The 17,555-nt window shown below is 59.0% G+C and overlaps 3 protein-coding genes and 1 long non-coding RNA gene across 17 annotated transcripts in view; 1 reads left to right on the forward strand and 3 right to left on the reverse strand.

Moving 5' to 3' along the window:
* Positions 1–984: 984 nt before the first annotated feature.
* Positions 985–7,085, reverse strand: BCL6B (BCL6B transcription repressor). 8 transcript variants are annotated; one of them, XM_026520788.4, is made up of 10 exons: positions 6,986–7,082; positions 6,558–6,634; positions 5,829–6,019; positions 5,375–5,596; positions 4,911–5,264; positions 4,549–4,673; positions 3,832–3,996; positions 3,555–3,731; positions 3,347–3,484; positions 985–3,016 (listed from the first exon to the last, which is right to left on the reverse strand). In XM_026520788.4, the coding sequence occupies exons 3-10, from the start codon at positions 6,005–6,007 to the stop codon at positions 2,724–2,726; spliced, it is 1,653 nt and encodes a 550-aa protein (XP_026376573.1). In that variant the 5' UTR covers positions 6,008–6,019; positions 6,558–6,634; positions 6,986–7,082; the 3' UTR covers positions 985–2,723. The 8 variants fall into 8 exon arrangements, with proteins under 8 accessions (XP_026376573.1, XP_026376575.1, XP_048082878.1 ...); XM_026520790.4 differs by having other exon boundaries at positions 3,601–3,731; positions 6,986–7,081; XM_048226921.2 differs by having other exon boundaries at positions 3,601–3,731; positions 6,181–6,634; positions 6,986–7,081.
* Positions 7,086–12,231: 5,146 nt separating this feature from the next.
* Positions 12,232–14,978, reverse strand: CUNH17orf49 (chromosome unknown C17orf49 homolog). Of its 4 annotated transcripts, none has more exons than XM_026520794.4 (6): positions 14,843–14,978; positions 14,550–14,644; positions 13,886–13,987; positions 13,024–13,214; positions 12,717–12,821; positions 12,232–12,495 (listed from the first exon to the last, which is right to left on the reverse strand). In XM_026520794.4, exons 1-6 carry the CDS (start codon positions 14,861–14,863, stop codon positions 12,491–12,493), a joined length of 519 nt encoding a protein of 172 aa, XP_026376579.1. In that variant the 5' UTR covers positions 14,864–14,978; the 3' UTR covers positions 12,232–12,490. The 4 variants fall into 4 exon arrangements, with proteins under 4 accessions (XP_026376579.1, XP_026376578.1, XP_044247741.1 ...); XM_026520793.4 differs by having other exon boundaries at positions 12,232–12,499; positions 14,843–14,946; XM_044391806.3 differs by lacking the exon at positions 13,886–13,987 and having other exon boundaries at positions 12,232–12,499; positions 14,843–14,946.
* A 226-nt stretch (positions 14,979–15,204) lies between these two features.
* RNASEK (ribonuclease K) lies at positions 15,205–16,911 on the reverse strand. Its single transcript, XM_026520796.4, has 3 exons — positions 16,700–16,911; positions 15,948–16,024; positions 15,205–15,545 (listed from the first exon to the last, which is right to left on the reverse strand). The coding sequence occupies exons 1-3, from the start codon at positions 16,775–16,777 to the stop codon at positions 15,404–15,406; spliced, it is 297 nt and encodes a 98-aa protein (XP_026376581.1). The 5' UTR covers positions 16,778–16,911; the 3' UTR covers positions 15,205–15,403.
* A 119-nt stretch (positions 16,912–17,030) lies between these two features.
* The window catches only part of LOC130543577 (uncharacterized), an 88,952-nt gene continuing 88,427 nt past the window's right edge, over positions 17,031–17,555 (forward strand). For 2 of the 4 annotated variants that reach the window (XR_008959034.1, XR_008959031.1), the window contains exon 1: positions 17,031–17,326. This is a non-coding gene — a long non-coding RNA (uncharacterized LOC130543577). The remainder of the gene's footprint in view (positions 17,327–17,555) is intronic. The other 2 variants (XR_008959032.1, XR_008959033.1) reach the window with 2 other exon arrangements.

The raw sequence follows: 17,555 nt of genomic DNA on the forward strand, positions 1-17,555 counted from the left end.
AAGACGTCAACCTCTCAGTTGCTTTTCCTAACTGTAAATTGGGGATAATAATAGTACCTACTTTTGAGGGTTGTCAGGGGAATCGAATTAGAAACGCTATGCACAAGAATGCTTAGTTTAGGACCTGACAGGTACCAGGGGATAAGTAATATTAGCTGGTCTCATTTTCAACAGGGCATAAGCTGCAGTTCGCGGGGGGGGGGGGTAGTTTAGGTTCTTTGTTTCATGTTTTACTTAGAATTATTTCTCATCTAGGTCATGAGTTTTCAGATGGAGAAACACAACCACAGACTGTAAATATAGGCAGGAACTGCAGACCACGTTAATGGACTTATTGCACAGATGAGGAATTTAAGTCCAAAAGGGAGGCAACCTAACAGAATTGTGACCCTCTGCCACGGCAGAACAGAGCTGAGCACCCAGGACACACACAGGACAGGGAAAGGGTGGGAGAGAAGCATGCCCTGAGCACTGGATAGAGTCCAAGGCACCATTGCTGGGGGAGGGGCGGAGTTGGCCTGTTGGCTCTAACCACATGCTTCACCTTCTCACTGCCACCTGCACTCTGTGCTGTCCTCAGGGGACCCAAGTCCTATCTATTTTCCTTGGTGGTGGTGGTGGTGGTGGTGGTAGGGGGTGTCCCAAGCATTAAGATCCCCACAACAGATGCATCCCCCAGCCTCTTGGTATGATTAGTGGCTTCCTGGTTTCTCCCCACTGCCTCCACGCCTCGGGCAGGAAGTGACTTCAGCAGGATGCAGGTGGCTCCGGAGAAACTTCATGAGGTCACTGGTTCCTACACAATGGGCCGGAAGGCAAGGGCAGGGAAGGGGAGAACAAGGGCCATTTAAAGTGTCTGATGGGATGGGGCGGTCGAATGGGCACAGAATACAAAATGGAATCGAGGAGGGAAGAACCCTCTTCCCCCTGCCTCTCACCCCAATCCCAGATCCTCCCAGGCAAGAACCCTGGACACAGCAGGCAGCACAGAGAGGCTTCTTTATTCCAAGATTCCAATCTTGCAAGAGCCATCATTTCTAGCCCTAGGCGCTCTCCACCTGCCCATCCAATACACACCAAAAAAAAAAAAAAAAAAAAAAAAAATCATGGTTCCTTCTCATATCTTTCTTCTGCTTTCTCTCCCTGCTTCAATTCTGCAGGGGGGAGGAAGAGGGAACAATACCCCACCCCGCAAATTCAAAGTGCTCCTTACCCTCCACCCATACCCTACAATCAAACAGTTCTCCAGGCAGCAGGGGAAGAACTGTAAATCAAGGCTTCAGAGTATCCTCTCACATTCCAGACATTCCATCTAGTTAAGAGGCAACCCCATCCCCAACTTTCTACCTACTAGGCCTACAACGGAGACTGTGCCCCTCAACCAACCTCTTAATCCTACCCAGATACTTGGTCAACTAGAAGGACCATCAGTCAATTACTCTTTTAAAGCTTCTAAATCCCTAATCCCAACAGTAATCCCAATCATAATCCCAAACTACAGCAAATCCAGAATGGAACTCAGCCCCTTTTCTCTCCCTGTGGAAGGTTCTGTGCATTCACTGGTTCCAGACAGGAATGCAGTGACAGGAAGGCCAGGTCACAGACCTAGCTTTTCTAAGGTAAGAAAGTTACCAAGCACCTGTGACTTCTAGGGGCAAAGAAGTTTCTGGAATCTGGACACTTGCCAGAAGATGTCCCAAAAACCCACTAAAGGAAGAAGGGGCTTGTCCCAGGCAGAGAGAACCCCAAGGAACATTGGAACCCAGACACCTCCACAGTTAAGGACTGGTACGATTTTTCATCTCTTAGTCAAGATAGAGTTTAACAATTCTCCCGTAGGTCTTGGCATTCTTAGAGTCTGGGCAGAATCAGAAAAGGCTGCATCATCTCTGATAAGGAAGGGATCAACCCAGTGCTGAGAACAGGCCCCAGTGGGAGGATTCTGGGCTCAACTGAAGCCCAACTCATGACAGATCGACACAGTGCAGCCAAACCTAGGTGACCAGACTCAGGGGCCAGTGAGGGCCATATGAGAAAGCCTCTCCAATCATCCCTCCTGTTCCAAGACTGCCAAAGCCCCCACATCCGCGGCCTGCAGGAAGCACTTCTTACTTCCATTTCCAGCTCATCAAAAAACCTTCCTCTGAGTCTTGGAACCTGAGGACAGTCTATACGCGGTTCTAGCCTGCTAGAGAACCTATAATACCCAGAATACCAAAGAGGGTTCCTGACCCAATTCCACAACCCCACATGTCCCCAGAGCTGCCCTACAACAAATAAGGTTCCAGACCTAGGATTGGAAGGGACGGGACACAGAGAGACCCTTTCTCCATTTTCAATGAACCGACAAACAAACGGATAGGAGAAAACAACAACTGTAAAGATGAAAGTTATGACAAGAATACACAGAACAGTCAAGCCGAAGGAAGACAGCCAAGTGCTCATCTCTGCCCGCAGAGCTGTGACCTCACACGCTGTGCTTCAGGTCACATCTGATCACACTTGTGGGAGAGGGACGTGGGAAATGCAATAGAATGAAGGCCCTGGTGCTACCCACAGGCCTCAATAAATTATATTTACAGAGAAACCAAATGAGAGGGGGGCCGCAGGTGGAGGAGCGTTCCCTCCAGGCTCCCCGCGCCCCCGCAGCTCCCAGCTGGCTGTCTCCTCAGAAATAATTTGGATTGTGGGGAAGAGGTTTTGACCAGCAAAACAGAGGCAGATCAAGCGGAGATCTGCCACCCCTGCTCTCCCCAGTGAGAATTTAAGGCGGTGGCAGTTTCTGACACCGGAGGGGCCTCGCACGCCCCCCATGCGCAAGCCCGACGGGGAAGCCAGGCGTGAGCCCGCAGCCGTCCCGGGTTCCGGGAAGAGCGTGGGATCTGGGCGGGGTGCCCAGCTAGGGCCCCCCCAGAATGTGGTAGTGCACTTTGGTGTTCGTAGCAGCTCCGTGCTTCTGGCGCAGATGCAAGCGAAGTTGACTCTTGTGCCGGAAATGCAGGCCGCAGGGGTCGCACTGCGGGAGGACAGCCGGTCAGCTCCTGCCCCCTCCACAACCATCCCCCGAGGAGCAACCGTCCGGCTCTCGGCATAAGAGAAGATCTCTGGTCCTAGTGTCTCCCCAGATCCTCTGCGGAGGCCGCGGGGAGAGGCCCCGCCCCCTTCCACCCCCAGCTCCTCCGCGCTCAGCCCGGGAGCCTAACTTCTGAGCGCGTGCTTCCCTGCCCCCGGCCCCGCCCCTTATCTTCCAGGACTCCGCCCACTTCGGGGGGCTCCAGGGCCTGCCAGGCCCGCTCCTCTCAGAGCCCCGCCCCTAGGTAAACGCCAGGCCAGGTCGGGTACTCACGTGGTACGGCTTCTCCCCCGTGTGGATGCGAACGTGGCTCTTGAGGGTCTGTAGGTGGCGGAAGCGAGTGCCGCAGGTAGGACAAGGATAGGGCTTCTCCCCGGTGTGGATCAGCACGTGCGCGCGCAAATGCGCTACCTGGGAAGGGAGGGGACCTCAGACCGCGCGTCTAGGAGGCACAGAACCCTCCCCGACGGCCCGCCCGTACCTCTGGCAAATTTGCCTTCGAGCCGGCTCGGAGATGCGCTCCGTACCTGCACGAAGCGCGAGCCGCACGTCTCACACTTATAGGGCTTCTCTCCCGAATGGATGCGGCTGTGCGTTTTCAGGTTGGCCGGCCGGTTAAAGCGGGCTCCGCAGATGGAACAGTGGTAGGGCTTCTCCCCTGGAGGCAGGGGAGTAGGGAGGTCAGGGGGGCAGGGAGGTCAGGGACTCCGCCCCAGGACGCCCGCGGGCACGAAGGCGGGGGCCCTCCCCTCCCTCACCTGTGTGCACAGTGCGGTGACTGGCCAGGTTGCCTTTGTAGCGGAAGGCAGACCGGCAGAGCTGACATTTGTAGGGCTTGTCCTCATCCCCAGGAGCCAAGGGGTCCAGCCCCGACGAGCACCCAGCCACCGACTCACAGTTCTGGCAGCTGAAAAATTCACTTCCTGGGAGGGTGGTGGGTAATGACCATACCACTGAGTCCTCAGACCACACTGGTAGTAGGTTTTCTTTTCCCCAATTTACTGTGAAGGCTTCTGGAGCTCATTTGACTTACTCAAGGTCACATGGTTAGTAAGAGGCCAAGCCAAGATCTGACTTCATGTCTGCCTGACTACAGATACTCCACTGAGCTCTTCAACAGTGGTCGTGGTAGGTGGATGCCACATTAATGGGCGAAGTGTCTGTTTCTCTCTCTTCTCTTGGACTACTGCTCTGCTTGACAGCTTGCCTGAGAGGCCCTGCCAAGCCCTGATGGGAACAGACCAGAAGTTCCCAAACTTTGCTGCTCATTGGAAACTTTAAAAAATACTGATTCCTGGCTCCCACTTCCAGATATTCTGATCTGTGGGGTGTGACCTGGGCAATAGGATTTTTTAAAGCTCCCTAGATGATTCCAGTTTGCAGTAATTGGGACAGGCCTTTCCTTTCGGCCCAAACCGGCCTTGAGCAGCCCGAGGAGAAAAGCCAAGGGAGGAGGTAGAAGGAAGGGCTCTTACCTGGTGGTGGACAAGCCCGCCCAGAGTGTGAGCCAGTGGTCTCGTGAGCCGAGGCTGTGAGGAGATGGGGGGGATTGCCTGGAGCCCCACATTTGAACTGTCCCGTGACAGCAGTTGGAGAGGGCCTAGGCAGGTGGCAAGCCCAGAGAAAAGGATTAGGAGAGATTTTATGGAGGGGGTTCTCGCCTGGAGAACTCGGAGCAGAAGGCCTACCCTCTGGAGGTGAGCCAACACTGACCCATGAGCCGTATCCGATTGTGCTGCCAGAGTCCCACGCCCTCACTCCCTGCTCCTGACCACCCAGTGGTCTGCCTCCTAGCTGGGGCTGGCTCGGCAAATTCTTGAGGTTCCAGGCCCTGTACCTGCTCTGGGGACCAGGAATGGGTCCTTCTTCGCTGCCGCTGCCGCTGCTGCTGGAAGCCTCATCTCCGCTGGGGAGCCTGGCCCCGGGGCAAAGTTGACCAGAACTCCTCTCTCCCACCAGGCTCCCTGCTTGGGAGGTCTGAGAGTTTAGCACGATGAACTTGTACTTTTTCCAGTTGCAGGCCTTGGGGTCTGGGCTGCCTGGACTGGGGGGGCCTTGACTGCAGCTTCGAGACTCGGTGGGTGGGTCTGGATGCCCTTCAGAGCGCCTGGGGCTGCCTGGTGGAGGGGCCGTTGGGGGCGTGGGGGGTTCTGCCTCCAAAGGCCGCAGGGAGATGCCCAGAGGTTCGTAGCTGGGAAGAGTGCGATGGATATTAGTTCTCTTTCGTAATCTTGGCCTCTACCTTTGACCCCTGGGATGCCACCTCACCCCATGGAGGACACTGAGCTGCGGCTCCCTCACCTGGCCTGGATGAAGCGGTGGCATGCCTGGACCACGTGTTCCATCTGCAAGTAGGTGGCGGCCGCGAGGACAGCCGGTGCAGTGGCTGGAGAGAGGCGTAGGCGCGAAGTGTACATGAAATCCAGGAGAGGGGCGAAGCCTCCGGCTTCGGGGCCCCCGGGCAGGGAGAGCACGTCCACCCCCACGCCTGCGCGGCCTCGGAAAATTGAATAGAAGAAGCCACTGGAGAGAGGGCAGATACGCTACGTTAGGGCCTGGGGAACCCACGGAGACACGCAGCACTGTAGAAAGCCCCACCTCTTGTCCATTATCCCCCCAATTTCCCAACGCTCAACACGACGCTCAGCCGCCTGCTTTTGGAAGGCTTGGCTTCGGATCCCCTCCCAAAGACTTCATGATACCACCCCTTTCCCATTTGGTCCCGCCCCCCCCCCCCCCCAGTCACTCCTCGAACCTGCAGGCGATAAGAACCGCCTTGTGAGCTCGAAGGGGTTGCCCGCCAACCAGCAGCGTGACGTCAGTGAGGATCCCGCGCAGGCGCAGCTCATTCAGGTTGCCGAGCACGTCGGAGGAGTGGCGAGTGAACTCGCGGACGTAGCCCAGTGCGCCCTCCGAAGTGGCGGTGGAACCCATCGCGACGCAGGCCTGCGGGTGTCCCAGGAAAGGGCTCAGGGACCCAGGCGGTGCCCAGACGCCTTCCCTCCGCAGTTCGCCCCTTCTGCGGACGTGCAGCCAGGGCCGAGCGCCCCCTGCCCGGCTCGCGCAGCCTCGCGTGAGCCGTCTAGTTCTTTCTGCCCCCAGCTTACCGGCGCTCGCTTCCCCCCTAGACTCCACAGTGCTTGCGGGAGGTAGATGCCCCCACGCCGCGGCGTCGACGGCCAGCGTGGGGAATCCGGTCCGCAGCGCCCTCGGTTCGACTGCTCGTGCCCGTGCAGCACCCCGCTCCCCTCGGCCTCACCGCGCGCCTGAATCTCAGGTGTCCGACCTGCCCGGGCACCCCAGAAGGCCTGCGGTCCACACCCCTCCAAATCCCAACCCAGGCTCCCTTTCTGAACCACGGAATTCCACTACTGTCTAGTCCCGGACCCCTAGTTTAGCCTAAGTAGTGGGCCTCAGTCTTCCTACCATCAGCAACCCTTTTTGGGGACCCAGGAGTCTGGCTCCCTCGGTCTGTCGTTCTTACCCCCGTCCTGCAGGGGCTGCGGCTCCTCTTCTCAGGGGGGCGGGGTCTCTCTCCCCTCTTGGACTCGGCTCCTTTATCTGGCCGGGATGGCGGGGGCGGGGGTGGAGGTGGGGTGAACGCCTGGGTCTGTATCCTTCCTTCCTCCCTCGGTCTCCAGATGGCGAGCCCGGGGCGGGGTCTCCGGCTCGAGGGCGGGACCTCAGAAACCCGGGGTGGTCGTAACGTAAGGGGTCTTGGGCCACTGAAAGTGGAACCGGGGATGGGACACTGGAATTGGGGAGGAGGTTGGGGATATGGAGATTGGAAATATGGGTGACCCGGGTCGTCGAGGGGCCTGGGGCAGGGAAAATCGGTGTGTTGGCTTTTGGAAGGGAGGGGTGCCTGTTAACTGAAGAGTGGATAAGGCAAAACTCCCCCTTCCAACGTACCGTATCAAGGGAGATAAAGGGGACCCAGCGAGGCACCAGGTTTGGGGAGGCCACGGTGGACTCGCGTGGGGTCTCAGACAGCGGGAGCGCGCGGTGTGAATGACAGGCTCCTCTAGCAAGGCCTACAAAAAGGGGGGCTGTGATCGGGCGGGGCGGGGAGGGGACGGATATGATTTCTAGTTCGTTTCCTTCCATTGTCCTGCGACCGGACGGCTCCGCCAGCTGCTTCCCCTCGAGGAGGTGGGGAAAGCCCCGGGTGGGGGCCCAGAGACACTCAGTAGACCTGGGCGTCCGGACTCTCGCTCCCGACTCTCTTCTGAATCCTTTTAGGGATCCAGAGAGACAGACTCCCGCCCAAAGTCCGCTCGCCCTCCCCCAATCCCAGCTCACTAGGGCCTCGGGCACCCGCCCGTCGGCTACGCTTGGAGGCTGGCGGGACGCCGGGGTCCAGCGCGGCAAGTAGGCAAAACCCGGCAATGTTTGACTCCTTCCACGAGGGGGCGGACGAGCACTAGCCTCGCCTCGCCGTCTCCACCCGGCTGGGGTCCGCTCGGACCGGGGCGCAGGATCGATTCGGTCTGAGCGGCTGAAACCTTCGTCCTCCTCCCCTTTGCGCTGGTTGATTTTGTCCCTCTGTCTCGTACGGGAGGTGGGGGGGGACTAAGGTTGGGCGGAGGGAGGAAGAGTTAGGCGACAGAGGGGACTTTGCTCCGAGGCTGGGGTTCCTAATCTGGGGTGAGAAAGCCGGGGGCTCTGGGAGCAAGGGAACTGGTGGCATAAGGAGTGGGGTCTGAGCCCTGGGAGCTCAGGGTTCTCTTTGCTAATGAAGCTAGGCACTATTATCTGTCGGTAGAGGTGAATTTTTAGTGAACATTAATCTGAAGGTTGGGTGGGGTGGACAGAGAGAAGGGAAAACAGGGAGGGTCTGGTGTTAAAAGAAGGAGGAGAGGGCAGGAGGGGGCCGATAACCGATAACCCTAATTTTAGGTCCCTAATTTGGGAGATAGGCACGGGTCACGCCCTTGTATTTTGTTTGGGGAGACATTGGGGGCAGCGATGTTTATTGGGGGGGTGCAGAGCTGAGTCTTGCGGCAAAGCAGGACTTGCTTTTGGGTGCGGGAGAGTGTACAGGTGCCCAGAAACAGGACTGCCCATTATCCATGGAGCTGCCTATCTGGGCCTGAGGTGTCTTCAGCTGCTCTGAGAGTGTCTTTCTTTGGGTGCAGGAAAGAAGTGCTGAGAAACTGGGAATCCCCGACCACTAGGGATTCAGGGCCGTGATGTGACTTTTGCATGTGAGGGTTACTCTGGTCTCTGCTCAGTTTGGAGGTGGGAGTTGGACGAGGGGCTCCCTTCGGTATCAGGATGGAGTTGATTTTGTGTGATGTGGTCAGCAGGGGAGTGTATGTTTATTATGGGGTGTTGAGTTAGTTGGACTGTTCTGGGCATGCGGGGCTGCATTCAGAAGGCCTGAGCGCCAATGGTAAGTTTGAGGCATGGGGCTGATTTGGAAGCTACCGTAGTTCTGGGGACTCTGACACCCATCATTTGGAGACTGTCATCTTGGAATATCAGGACAACCCACTAGGTGTTCTTCAGACGTAGATGAGGGTTTTGTTTTGGGGATTCATAGTCACTGGTGTGTCTGGGCACTCGGATTTCAAGTAGAGTAGTCATGCTGATTTTGGGGTACAGTCTCTGTTGGGAAGCCATCAGGCTTAGGTTAGATTTGGGGGGACATGAAATTCAATCTGGAGTTTTTTATTAGCTTGAGGTGGAATGTAATAGGAACCTGGGAGCAAGTGTGAAGGCTGTCTGTGTGATTGTGGGTCATTGAGGCAGAGCAAAGCTTTGTATTTGCATGTTGTGGAAACTTACTGTGAGGGGTGGATAGTCCTGTGTAAACATAGATAGCCACGAAGCTTTTTCCAGGGAGAGAAACAAGGTGAGGGCCCAGGGTAGGAGACTAAAGTTTTGGGGGTGTCCTTATTTTGGGGTGTTTTGTCACTCTTTGGGTGCATTTGATGACGCTGCGGGATGGGTCATAGGTGAGACTGATCTGGGGGTTCACTTAAGTTGGAGCATGATGATGGTTTGGGGTGTCCTTTGCTTATAGTTAGCTCCCTCTCACCCCAGATTCTAGAAATCTCTTTCTTTACTAAACCCCCAGTTACGCCCAGGACTGGAAGGAAGAAATTTGGAAAGGTAGTGGGTAGTGTATCTCCTCTTATTTCTATGTGGCCTGGATAGATCTGAGGGAGAGAAGGTGGTTTCAGACTTGGAACCCCAATTTGTTAAGGGAGCACACCTCACTTTCTGGGAAGGTGGGGGGAAAATGGGGTGTCCCGTGGTCAGGTGAACACCCCTGACCAGGGCAGTGCTGTTGGAACTTTGGCAAGGAGAGGTGGTGGTGGGGGTACAAGGAGGTGATTCTTGTACCCTCAGTTTCTAGGATAAGAGCCCCAAACAGAAAGCAGACAGAAGACTGGGAATGCGGGTGAGGTGGGTGGGGGGAGGGGTTCCCCACGGCAGCAGGGGCGAGGGGGTAAGCCAGGCCACCTCTGCACGCCTGGGTCCCTGCTCTCTTCGGCTCTCCTCCCCTCTCTCCCTCCCACCGCCCACCCCCCCAACCCAAGGAAAAAAACCAGCCTGTACAACAGCAATGGCAGATTCCAATCCTCCAGGCTTTCCTTAAACCACCACCGAGACCAGCCAGGGGGGAGGGGAGGGGAGGATCGGGCTCTCCTGCTTCCCTAAGCCTGGGGCTATGAGCTTGACCTCCTGGCCCCTGGCCCTTCGAGGAGTGCCCCCCGGTCTGGAAGCCAGGTTTCCTGGACCCTAGCCCCCGAGCGGGGGGGCCTGGAGAGACGGGGAGGAGGAAGGAGGGAGTGACTTCCAAAATTGGCATCGGGACAGAGCAGGGCTGGCGGGAGGCAGGTGAAAGACGGAATTTTCCTGAAAAAACGGGGGTATCTGAGGACCCCAAATTTGGGGTGCTAGTCCAGGACCGTCCTGCCAACATCCTAGATTTTTTTGGGATTTTTTGGGGCCCCCGGGACCTCTCTAGATGGGGTGAGGAATGTAGTGTTGGGGGAATCTGACTGGGGCATTGCAGCTGCCTCTCCCGCCGAGTTGGAGACGGATGGGCTGGGACGGGTTTGGGGGGGTGTCCCCAATTCTGACTGGGAATGGAGGAACCCCCTTCTGAGCTCTCTTGTGGGGGTCCCCCCTCCCTAGGGCACTCCCCACTCCCTGAGCCAGCCGAGAGGAAGGAGGCCAGCGATGCGACTGGGGCGGCTCCTTTCTCCTGCACCCCAAATGTGAGGGATGCACCCCAAATTTTGCTCCCTTCAAAATAGGGGACCAGGATCTCAGGGGAGAGTAGCTGAGGTAAGTGGGGAGGAAAGTGTCCCCTGTTTTCAGGAGAGACGTGGCGGTTGGGGGGGAGGTTTGGAGGTGCGTGCTGGGGTGGGGTTGGGCTTTGTCAGTCTTGGAACTGGGGGGATGATTGGAGAGGCTTTCCCTTATGCCCCTAAACTGCAGTCCCCCAGATGGAAACCAAAGACTGAGACCAGAATGCCCCCCAACATCCCCAGCCGTTAGCATAGTGTTTGATTTCTGTTTCACCCCCACAAAGGCTCTGCCGAGAATGGGAGCTGGGGGCAGCTTTTCAGTTTGGGGGGCTAGGGAGGCTGGAGTGAGGAGGAGGAAGCTTTGGCAGGATTTGGCGCAGGACAGACAGGGGTCTCGAGGGAGGGGGTCTGGCATCCCCCGGGGCCTAAAAAGACTGCTTACACCCACCATCTTAGATCTTTCTGATTGCTAAGAGTTTTGGGGGGTGTGTCGGAAGGGGGGTGGTAGAGGCTGGAATGGGAGGTAGGAGGAAAACTTTTGGGTTGCAGAGGATGTTGTTTTGATTTGTGGAAGGGATTTTGGCCCTTGGATTTTGCTTTCTGTGGGGTGCTTTTAAAAATCATGTCCTGGACAGGAGGAAAAGGCTGAGGGAAGGCCTAGGGTGGGGGTGGGGAGAGACATGTTTGTCTCAGCTTAAACGTGGCTTTCTGGGGTGGGCCCGCCTTCCTGGGCCTGGTGGATGGGCTGATGGGGGTCGTCGCGGGGGGTCGGGCGTGGGTCCTGGGGGGCGGTGGGGAGTGGGAACAGTGCTGGGGGTTGAGTACCTGGCCCCCAGGTCCAGACAGCCCTCTTCCTGGGCCCTGCTACTCCCCTTTCCCCCTGGCCTCCATTTCCTGCCTTTGGCCTCCATCTTGTGGCAGGCCCAGGGCCCAGGGCGACTTCCGGCCCCCCTCTCCCCACCATGTTCCGGCCCCACCACCTCTGGACTGCCAACTCCCAACCCTGCTGTCCTTGGCCTTCTGTCTCTCCTTGCTTTCTCTTGGGTTCTGACCCAGGGAGGGGAGGGACGGACACAGGAAGCCTTGGGTCCCTGCCCTTGCTGAGTCGGGAGGCAGTCTGTTGGCCCCCCACAGTCATTCCCTGTTTCCTCTGCCTCTGACCCCACCCGAGGGATCCCCTGAGCAGAGTTCCTGCAGAGGGATGATGGTTCCAGTCTTATCCCACTGTGAGCTCACCCCTTAGGCCCCTCTCCCTCCAGTGGCCTGCCACCTCCTAGCCCTGGTTCCTTGTTTCCCCCCAACCCTTCTTGGGGCCATGTTTGCCTTCTAAGCCTTCTCTAGGTCCCTGCTCTTGGTGCTGGGGGTCTTCACGGCACCATCTTGGGCTCCCTTCCTCTCAAGCCACCCCAGTCCTGCTCCCGCCCCAGCAGCACACTGTGGTTTGTACGGCTCTGTGGCCACGTCCAAACCACACTGTGGTGTTAGAGCGAGGGTGGGGGAGGCACCGCTGAGGCTTGGCCCCGGGAGGCCACCCTGGAGAAGCGACACAGAAAACATCTGGGCCTTCTTGTGAGGTGGGGGGCGGGGGGGGTCCTGGAAGCACTGGAAATAGCCCCTCTAAAATCCCTGGGGCAGCCTCAGGAATACTGACTGCCAGAGATCCTGGGAGCTAGGTTCTGCCCTCAGAGAGCAGAGTGGAGTCTTTGTTGCCCACACCCAGCTCCCCTGGCTCTAGCAGCACAGAAATATTGGCACTGGGGAGAAAGTCTGCCAATATTGGCTGTGCTGCTCCAGGCAGGGTGGTGAGAACGGCGAGGACAGGCTGAGCCCCTGGGGCTCAGGAGGGAGGCAGTGGCCCACCAAGCTTCAATCACGTGACACTGCAGACACCACGCGGAGAGGGCAATCTTTATTGTTTTCTGTATAAAAAAGTCCCTCGGATGGAGGTCAGAGGGGTTGGGGGCAGATGCGCGTACGGGAAGGGCAAGGTGTGCGGCCCCAGCAGCCTTTTGACCTTCGCTCGTGCAGGCTTGCTCAGAGTCCCGGGTGATCCGCAGGTCCAGGGGGAACAGTGAGAGAAGTCAGAGGTGGGAGGCTCAGCGAGAGATCAGAGGAGGGTCAGCAGAGGTCACGAGAAGGCCAGAATCCAGGGTCAGGCTGTCTGGAACAAGAAGCAAAATGGGCCGAGATGGAGCGAGCCCCAAGTATGCTTCCAAGACAACTGCTACGTCCCCCGAGCACCCGGCTCCTTGCTGACCCAATCCTCTGCACACGGGGAACCTTTTCTTCCCAAGCCTCTGTACACAGGAGGGGGCTCCTGTGGAGACCCTCCCCCACCCCTCCAGCTGGCATGGGAGTGGGAGGAGGAGGACTCCTACCCTGGTCGAAGTTGAGTTTCTTGGCTGGAGGAGTTTCTCCCAGCCCTTCGATATCCACCAGGTCACTGTTGGCATCCGAGTCGTTCAGAGCACTGAGTGTCACATCTGGGGGGGAGGGCGTAAGCTAGGTTTTAGGTTCTCCGACTGCCCCTCCCAGCTTCCCAAAGCTTCCAGGTCCCCCTCCCTCTGCCACTGGGAACCTCGACAGGGAAAGGAAGAGAGACTGGTCCTTTGACCCACCCCTGATTCTCTCACTGAACCTCGGATGGGACCTTGAGCCCCCAGGCAGCAACTCGGCAGCCCTCACCAGCCTTCTGTTTCTTTACGGGGGGACCCCCGGCCTCAGGGACACTCGAGCCGCTTGGTGGAGGGGCAGCTGCAGGAGGTGACAGGACACCAGATGGCACCTTCTTGGGCCCTTTCTTGGGCGACTCAGCTGGAAGGGGGATGCCGGAGTCTTCGTATACCTTGCGCTTCACGGTGGCCTTTATCTGGGCCCTGAAGAGAAGAGAGAGCAGGTTAGGAAGGGAGTCATCACAGCGACTGAAGGAAGAAGGGAGGGGCGGGGCAGGGGTCGTGGGCCACTCTGAAGGAATACTGGGGGTCCCCTTCATGAGCATCATGGTTAGGGCCCCAACCTTTGGCAGGGTTCTTGTGTTCCCCCAAAGCTTTGCACACACTCAGGGCAGATGGAATGTGAAGAGCGGACTCCCTGAACTGCGTAGTGGGGAAGGCCCACGTCCTACTTCTCTTCTGGGAGAGACGTGTGGCTGCGGAAGGCTCCCAGGTAAGCCCTGCTGATCCCCAGGTAGTCTGAGACGTAGGCGTAGATCCCACTCAACTAGTTCAGAATCACCATCTCCCTAGAAGCACCGCAGTAGCACCTCCAAGGAGCTCTATAAACCACCAGGGAACTCCCGTCACCAAATTCAATTGTTGGGCATCTCCAGCAACCCGAAATAAAATTCTCGGAAGTTCCTGGTTACCATAGCATTTCAGTAACTTCTGACCCACTCTTCTATTCTTTTAGTCTTGGAGGAGGTGCTAACACGACTAGCAGCGAGGTAGGAAAGCTTGCTGAGCTGGAAGGGAGTTCTCAGGAAGATGGAACATGGGTGTGGAGGAAGATAGTGCCCACCCCCCTTCCTCTGCCGGCCACCCTCCCTCACACTGTCCGTTCCTTGATGACACAGCTGATGTGATTAAGATCGTCCCCAAACCGCTTCACGGCAGCCCTCAGCATCTCTATCTCCGTCTCCGTCCACTTGGCACTGTCAGAGGGGAGAGGGGGACAGGAAAGTGGGAAGAGGGGGGTGTGCAGCCAGCCCATAGGCTGTGCATTCCACAACCACCAGCCTCCTCCCCCCAGTCCCTGGGCCTCCTTCTGTGGGTCCCTAAAGAGAGCTTCCTTAAAAAAAAAAAAAAAAAAAAAGCTCTTACACCCTGTGGGAATCCTGAGGACCCCCAACCACACCTATCCCAACAGCCACGTTCGAAGAAAGCCTGTCTCCGACCACCGTGCAGCAGCTGCCGTAAGAAGCCCGCTGAAAGCAATCCCACCCGCGGGGGGTCTTACAGACAGAACCCCGATGGCTGTGTGCAGCGCTCAGGTCGTCCCGCGCGCCCTGCGGTCGGCTCGCAGCGCGGCAGAGCGGTGGCCCGGGTCCGGGTCGGGAGCCGCAGTCTGCGGGTGCATCTGTCGTGCCCTCCTGCGACAAGCGCGTCTTCACACCCGCTCTGCGCGGTGCCCGGCGCAGGGCACACTACCACCTGCCCCTGCCCTAGCGCGTCCGCGTCGGTGACCGAGTCCGCGCGCCGGCCCGGCTCACGTACCCCGCGGGGGAAGAGTCGGCCACGGGATGCAGCTGCATCGTCAGCTCCCCGAGCTTCGTGAAGGCGGCGCCCGCCGCCGAGAAGATCTCTCCGACCTGGGGGCGGGGCGGCGTCACGGGGGGCCGGCGCACACCCCCGCGCCGTCCCGCCCGGAGCCCCTAGCCCCACCCCAGCCCGGCTCCCGCCCGCCCCCCGCCCCCGCCCCGGGCGGAAGAGCCGGCGCCGCCCGCAGCGGGGTGGGGGGCCGCCCGCCCGTGGCCGCCAGGGAGCGCTGTCCGCGAGCGAGTCCGAACCTTTGTGGACGCTGACGTCATGGCTCCGCGCGCCTCCCCACGGAGGAGACGCCGCCGCCGCCGCCGCCGCCGCCACCGCCGCCCAGCCGGGGACCACGGAGCCCGGCGACCGAGCCGCTCGGGCCCCCGCGCAGGAAGTCCCGCCCCTCCCCGCAGCCGATTGGCTCCCCGTCGGCCGCTCCCCGCCTCGCCCGCTGCGGCGGCTTCGGCGGCGTCCGCGAAGCGAGGGCCCACAGTGGAAGACACCGCCTCACTTCCGGCCCGGCTTCACTCCACTTCCGTCGGCGGGTCGGGACTCGCGGCGGGGAGGCCGGTCTCCAGCCCCCGTGCCCGCCCCCGGACCCAAGCACAGACAACACGGCTCAGGAGGGCAGTTTCGCTTTATTGTGGAGGGACAGGGGACGGCCAGCCCCAGCCTCCCTCTGCGGGGGCCGGGCGCCGGACAACGAGGGGTCCAGTCCCGCCGAGGGCGCCGGCATGGGCACGGGAGTGGGGCAGTGAGCGGGTGGGGAGAGTCTTTAAATAGAGGAGGGGGCTGGACCGGGGAGACGCGACGATGCGCTAGCGCACCATGTATTCCTTGCGCTTGTTGAGCCGAACTTGGCAGAAAGAGAAGCCTCCGAGGAGGAGGTAAAGGCCCGCGGCGATGAAACAGTTGTAGCTGACTCGCTCGTAAAGGTCATATATTTTCTGAGGGTCTTTCCTGGGGGTGGGGATTAGGTTGAGAAGTGTCAGAAGCATTCATAGCGGCCAACATTTCCTGGGCTCTATGTGCCAGGTACCATCCTAAGCGCTTTTTACACGTGTTATTCAAGCTTCCTCCTAACCCTAAGGGATGAGTTTTAGGATCGCATCCACCTGGCGGGAGGGGGACAGCGGCACAGGACGGTCACGTAAAATACCTAAGAAGCCACATCTGGACTGGTGGGTTTAGGAGGGCCGCTGAGGCCTGACTTCCGAGCGCGCTAAGGAGAAAAGCTCCTCGCATAGTTCTCCAGCCGCCGGGGCCCAAGCATCCCGCCACCTGCAATTCCCCTCCTACAATTCACAGCCTCAGCCCCCTGCCACCTGCCCCCAGCCCCGCCTCTCCCACCTGACTACTTACTCAAAATCTTTCTCGGTGAAAGGAACGTCCTCGATTAGCACAGCGGAATGGACATTGAAAAAGATTCCGAGCATTATCTGAAAAGAGGCAACGGATAGGTTTGCTGAACCCAGGCACCTAACCTGATCGCTCTCTAAGCCCCTCCCACTTCTAACGTTGCCACAACATCTGGGTTTGGGAGCTACCAGAACGAGCTGGGATTGGGGTGGTTGCTGCTGGATTCGGACTCAGTCACCAGGATTAGGGCGTGAGATGGTCAAAGAGACGACTCGGCGGGTAGAAGGGCAGGAACAGTGAGCAAACCAGATTATCCTCCTCTCCAGAGGCGTCATTATCACGGGACAGGGAGGAAGGGGTCAGGGGAAATCAGCACTTCTTAGGATTTCTTGCTAGAGTGGGGTGGGTCATCCTGGGGAAAAAAGGCCCCAGCTGCCCATTTCGGGAACGAGCGCTCCCACTGCCCTCCACTCAGCGCAGGCACCTCTCAAGAGCCCAGCTTCTCTCCCTCTTACCTTGAGGGGTCTCCAGATTTACCAGCCGCGGCTCCCGTTCCAAGCTCCAGCTCCCGCCCACCCCCGTCCCGCTCGAGTTCCCCATTTCTCAATCTCCGTTCTCTCGTTCTCCAGCGGCTAATCAACCACCCCCTCCAAGCTGCCTGCTGCTTTCTAAGGCCCGGAGTCTCCCAGCCTTTCAGCCCTCCAACACCGGGGCCCCTCGGGCCCTGTCCGGCCGTAGCCGGGCGGTCCCCTCACCAACATGATCACTCCCCAGGCGCTGAGGACGATGCCGCAGGCGGCCAGCTTGGGCCCACAGCACAGAAGCGACGCCATGAAGAAAGGGGTCGGGGATTGCCTAGCTGCGGGCCGAGCGGGAAGGCGGCGAGAGGAAGGCCCGGATGAGCCCGGGAAGAGCGAACAGGACTTGGGGGCTCGCGCCGCGGAGGACGGGCCGCCGGGAGCGCCGCCGAGGGGGCGTGGCCTCCGGCCCCAACTATCGCGCCGGGGGGGGGCGCCCGGAGGAGATGGAGGGGGCCTCTGGGCCCTCCCGGATCTCCGGCGGGGGCAGGGGGTGTGTGAGGTCGAAGCGGCCCCTCAGGAACCCCTTAGGACTCACGTAGCTGGGGCGCGGTATTGCAGGAGCAACGCCTCCCGTGTCTTGTGTACCCCCCTCCAGGCTGGAATGGAAGGACCCAGCACGTCACGTGACCTAACCGGGCAAGTCACGTGACGAGGAACCCTCTGCCGCCGGGCCTAGGAAGGGAGGAGCTCTGGCGGCAGTCTGGTTACCCTGGCGATGGGCTCTTAGGTGCGGAGGATTGGAACTCTCCGATTTTCCCCTCAGATACCTTAGTGTCGGGTGGTGTCCTGTGATGGGGCATGGTAAGTGAGACATGGAGATTTACAGCGAGAAAGAACGCCCCCGCCTCCTGTCTTCTCAGCCCTGCCTTGAAACAGAGATATTCCGACACAGTGAAGGGAGAGTAGGAGCCCCTTTCCGAGGCCGAGCGTGCAGCCAGCCGTGGCCAGAACCCTTTAAAATTGCCACGGGTCCCTAGCAGCGGGACTGCTTCATGACGTAACATTTTGTCACCGAGCATAGAAAGCTGAA

This window comes from Ursus arctos, unplaced genomic scaffold, assembly GCF_023065955.2.
Source record: "Ursus arctos isolate Adak ecotype North America unplaced genomic scaffold, UrsArc2.0 scaffold_14, whole genome shotgun sequence".
In the NCBI taxonomy this organism is placed as follows: domain Eukaryota; kingdom Metazoa; phylum Chordata; class Mammalia; order Carnivora; family Ursidae; genus Ursus; species Ursus arctos.

Excerpts from the sequence above, each read along its gene's own strand:
- BCL6B (XM_044391758.3), bottom strand. The coding sequence starts at position 6,007 with ATGGGTTCCACCGCCACTTCGGAGGGCGCACTGGGCTACGTCCGCGAG. Across the intron at positions 5,597-5,828 it reads GCGGTTCTTATCGCCTGCAG|TGGCTTCTTCTATTCAATTT; the intron begins GTTCGAGGAGTG and ends CCCTCTCTCCAG. Across the intron at positions 5,265-5,374 it reads CACCGCTTCATCCAGGCCAG|CTACGAACCTCTGGGCATCT; the intron begins GTGAGGGAGCCG and ends CACTCTTCCCAG.
- CUNH17orf49 (XM_026520793.4), bottom strand. The coding sequence starts at position 14,863 with ATGACGTCAGCGTCCACAAAG. Across the intron at positions 14,645-14,842 it reads TGACGTCAGCGTCCACAAAG|GTCGGAGAGATCTTCTCGGC; the intron begins GTTCGGACTCGC and ends CCCCGCCCCCAG. Across the intron at positions 12,500-12,716 it reads GAAACTCAACTTCGACCAGG|ACAGCCTGACCCTGGATTCT; the intron begins GTAGGAGTCCTC and ends TTCTTGTTCCAG.
- RNASEK (XM_026520796.4), bottom strand. The coding sequence starts at position 16,777 with ATGGCGTCGCTTCTGTGCTGTGGGCCCAAGCTGGCCGCCTGCGGCATC. Across the intron at positions 16,025-16,699 it reads CCTGGGGAGTGATCATGTTG|ATAATGCTCGGAATCTTTTT; the intron begins GTGAGGGGACCG and ends GCCTCTTTTCAG. Across the intron at positions 15,546-15,947 it reads TTCACCGAGAAAGATTTTGA|GAAAGACCCTCAGAAAATAT; the intron begins GTAAGTAGTCAG and ends CCCCACCCCCAG.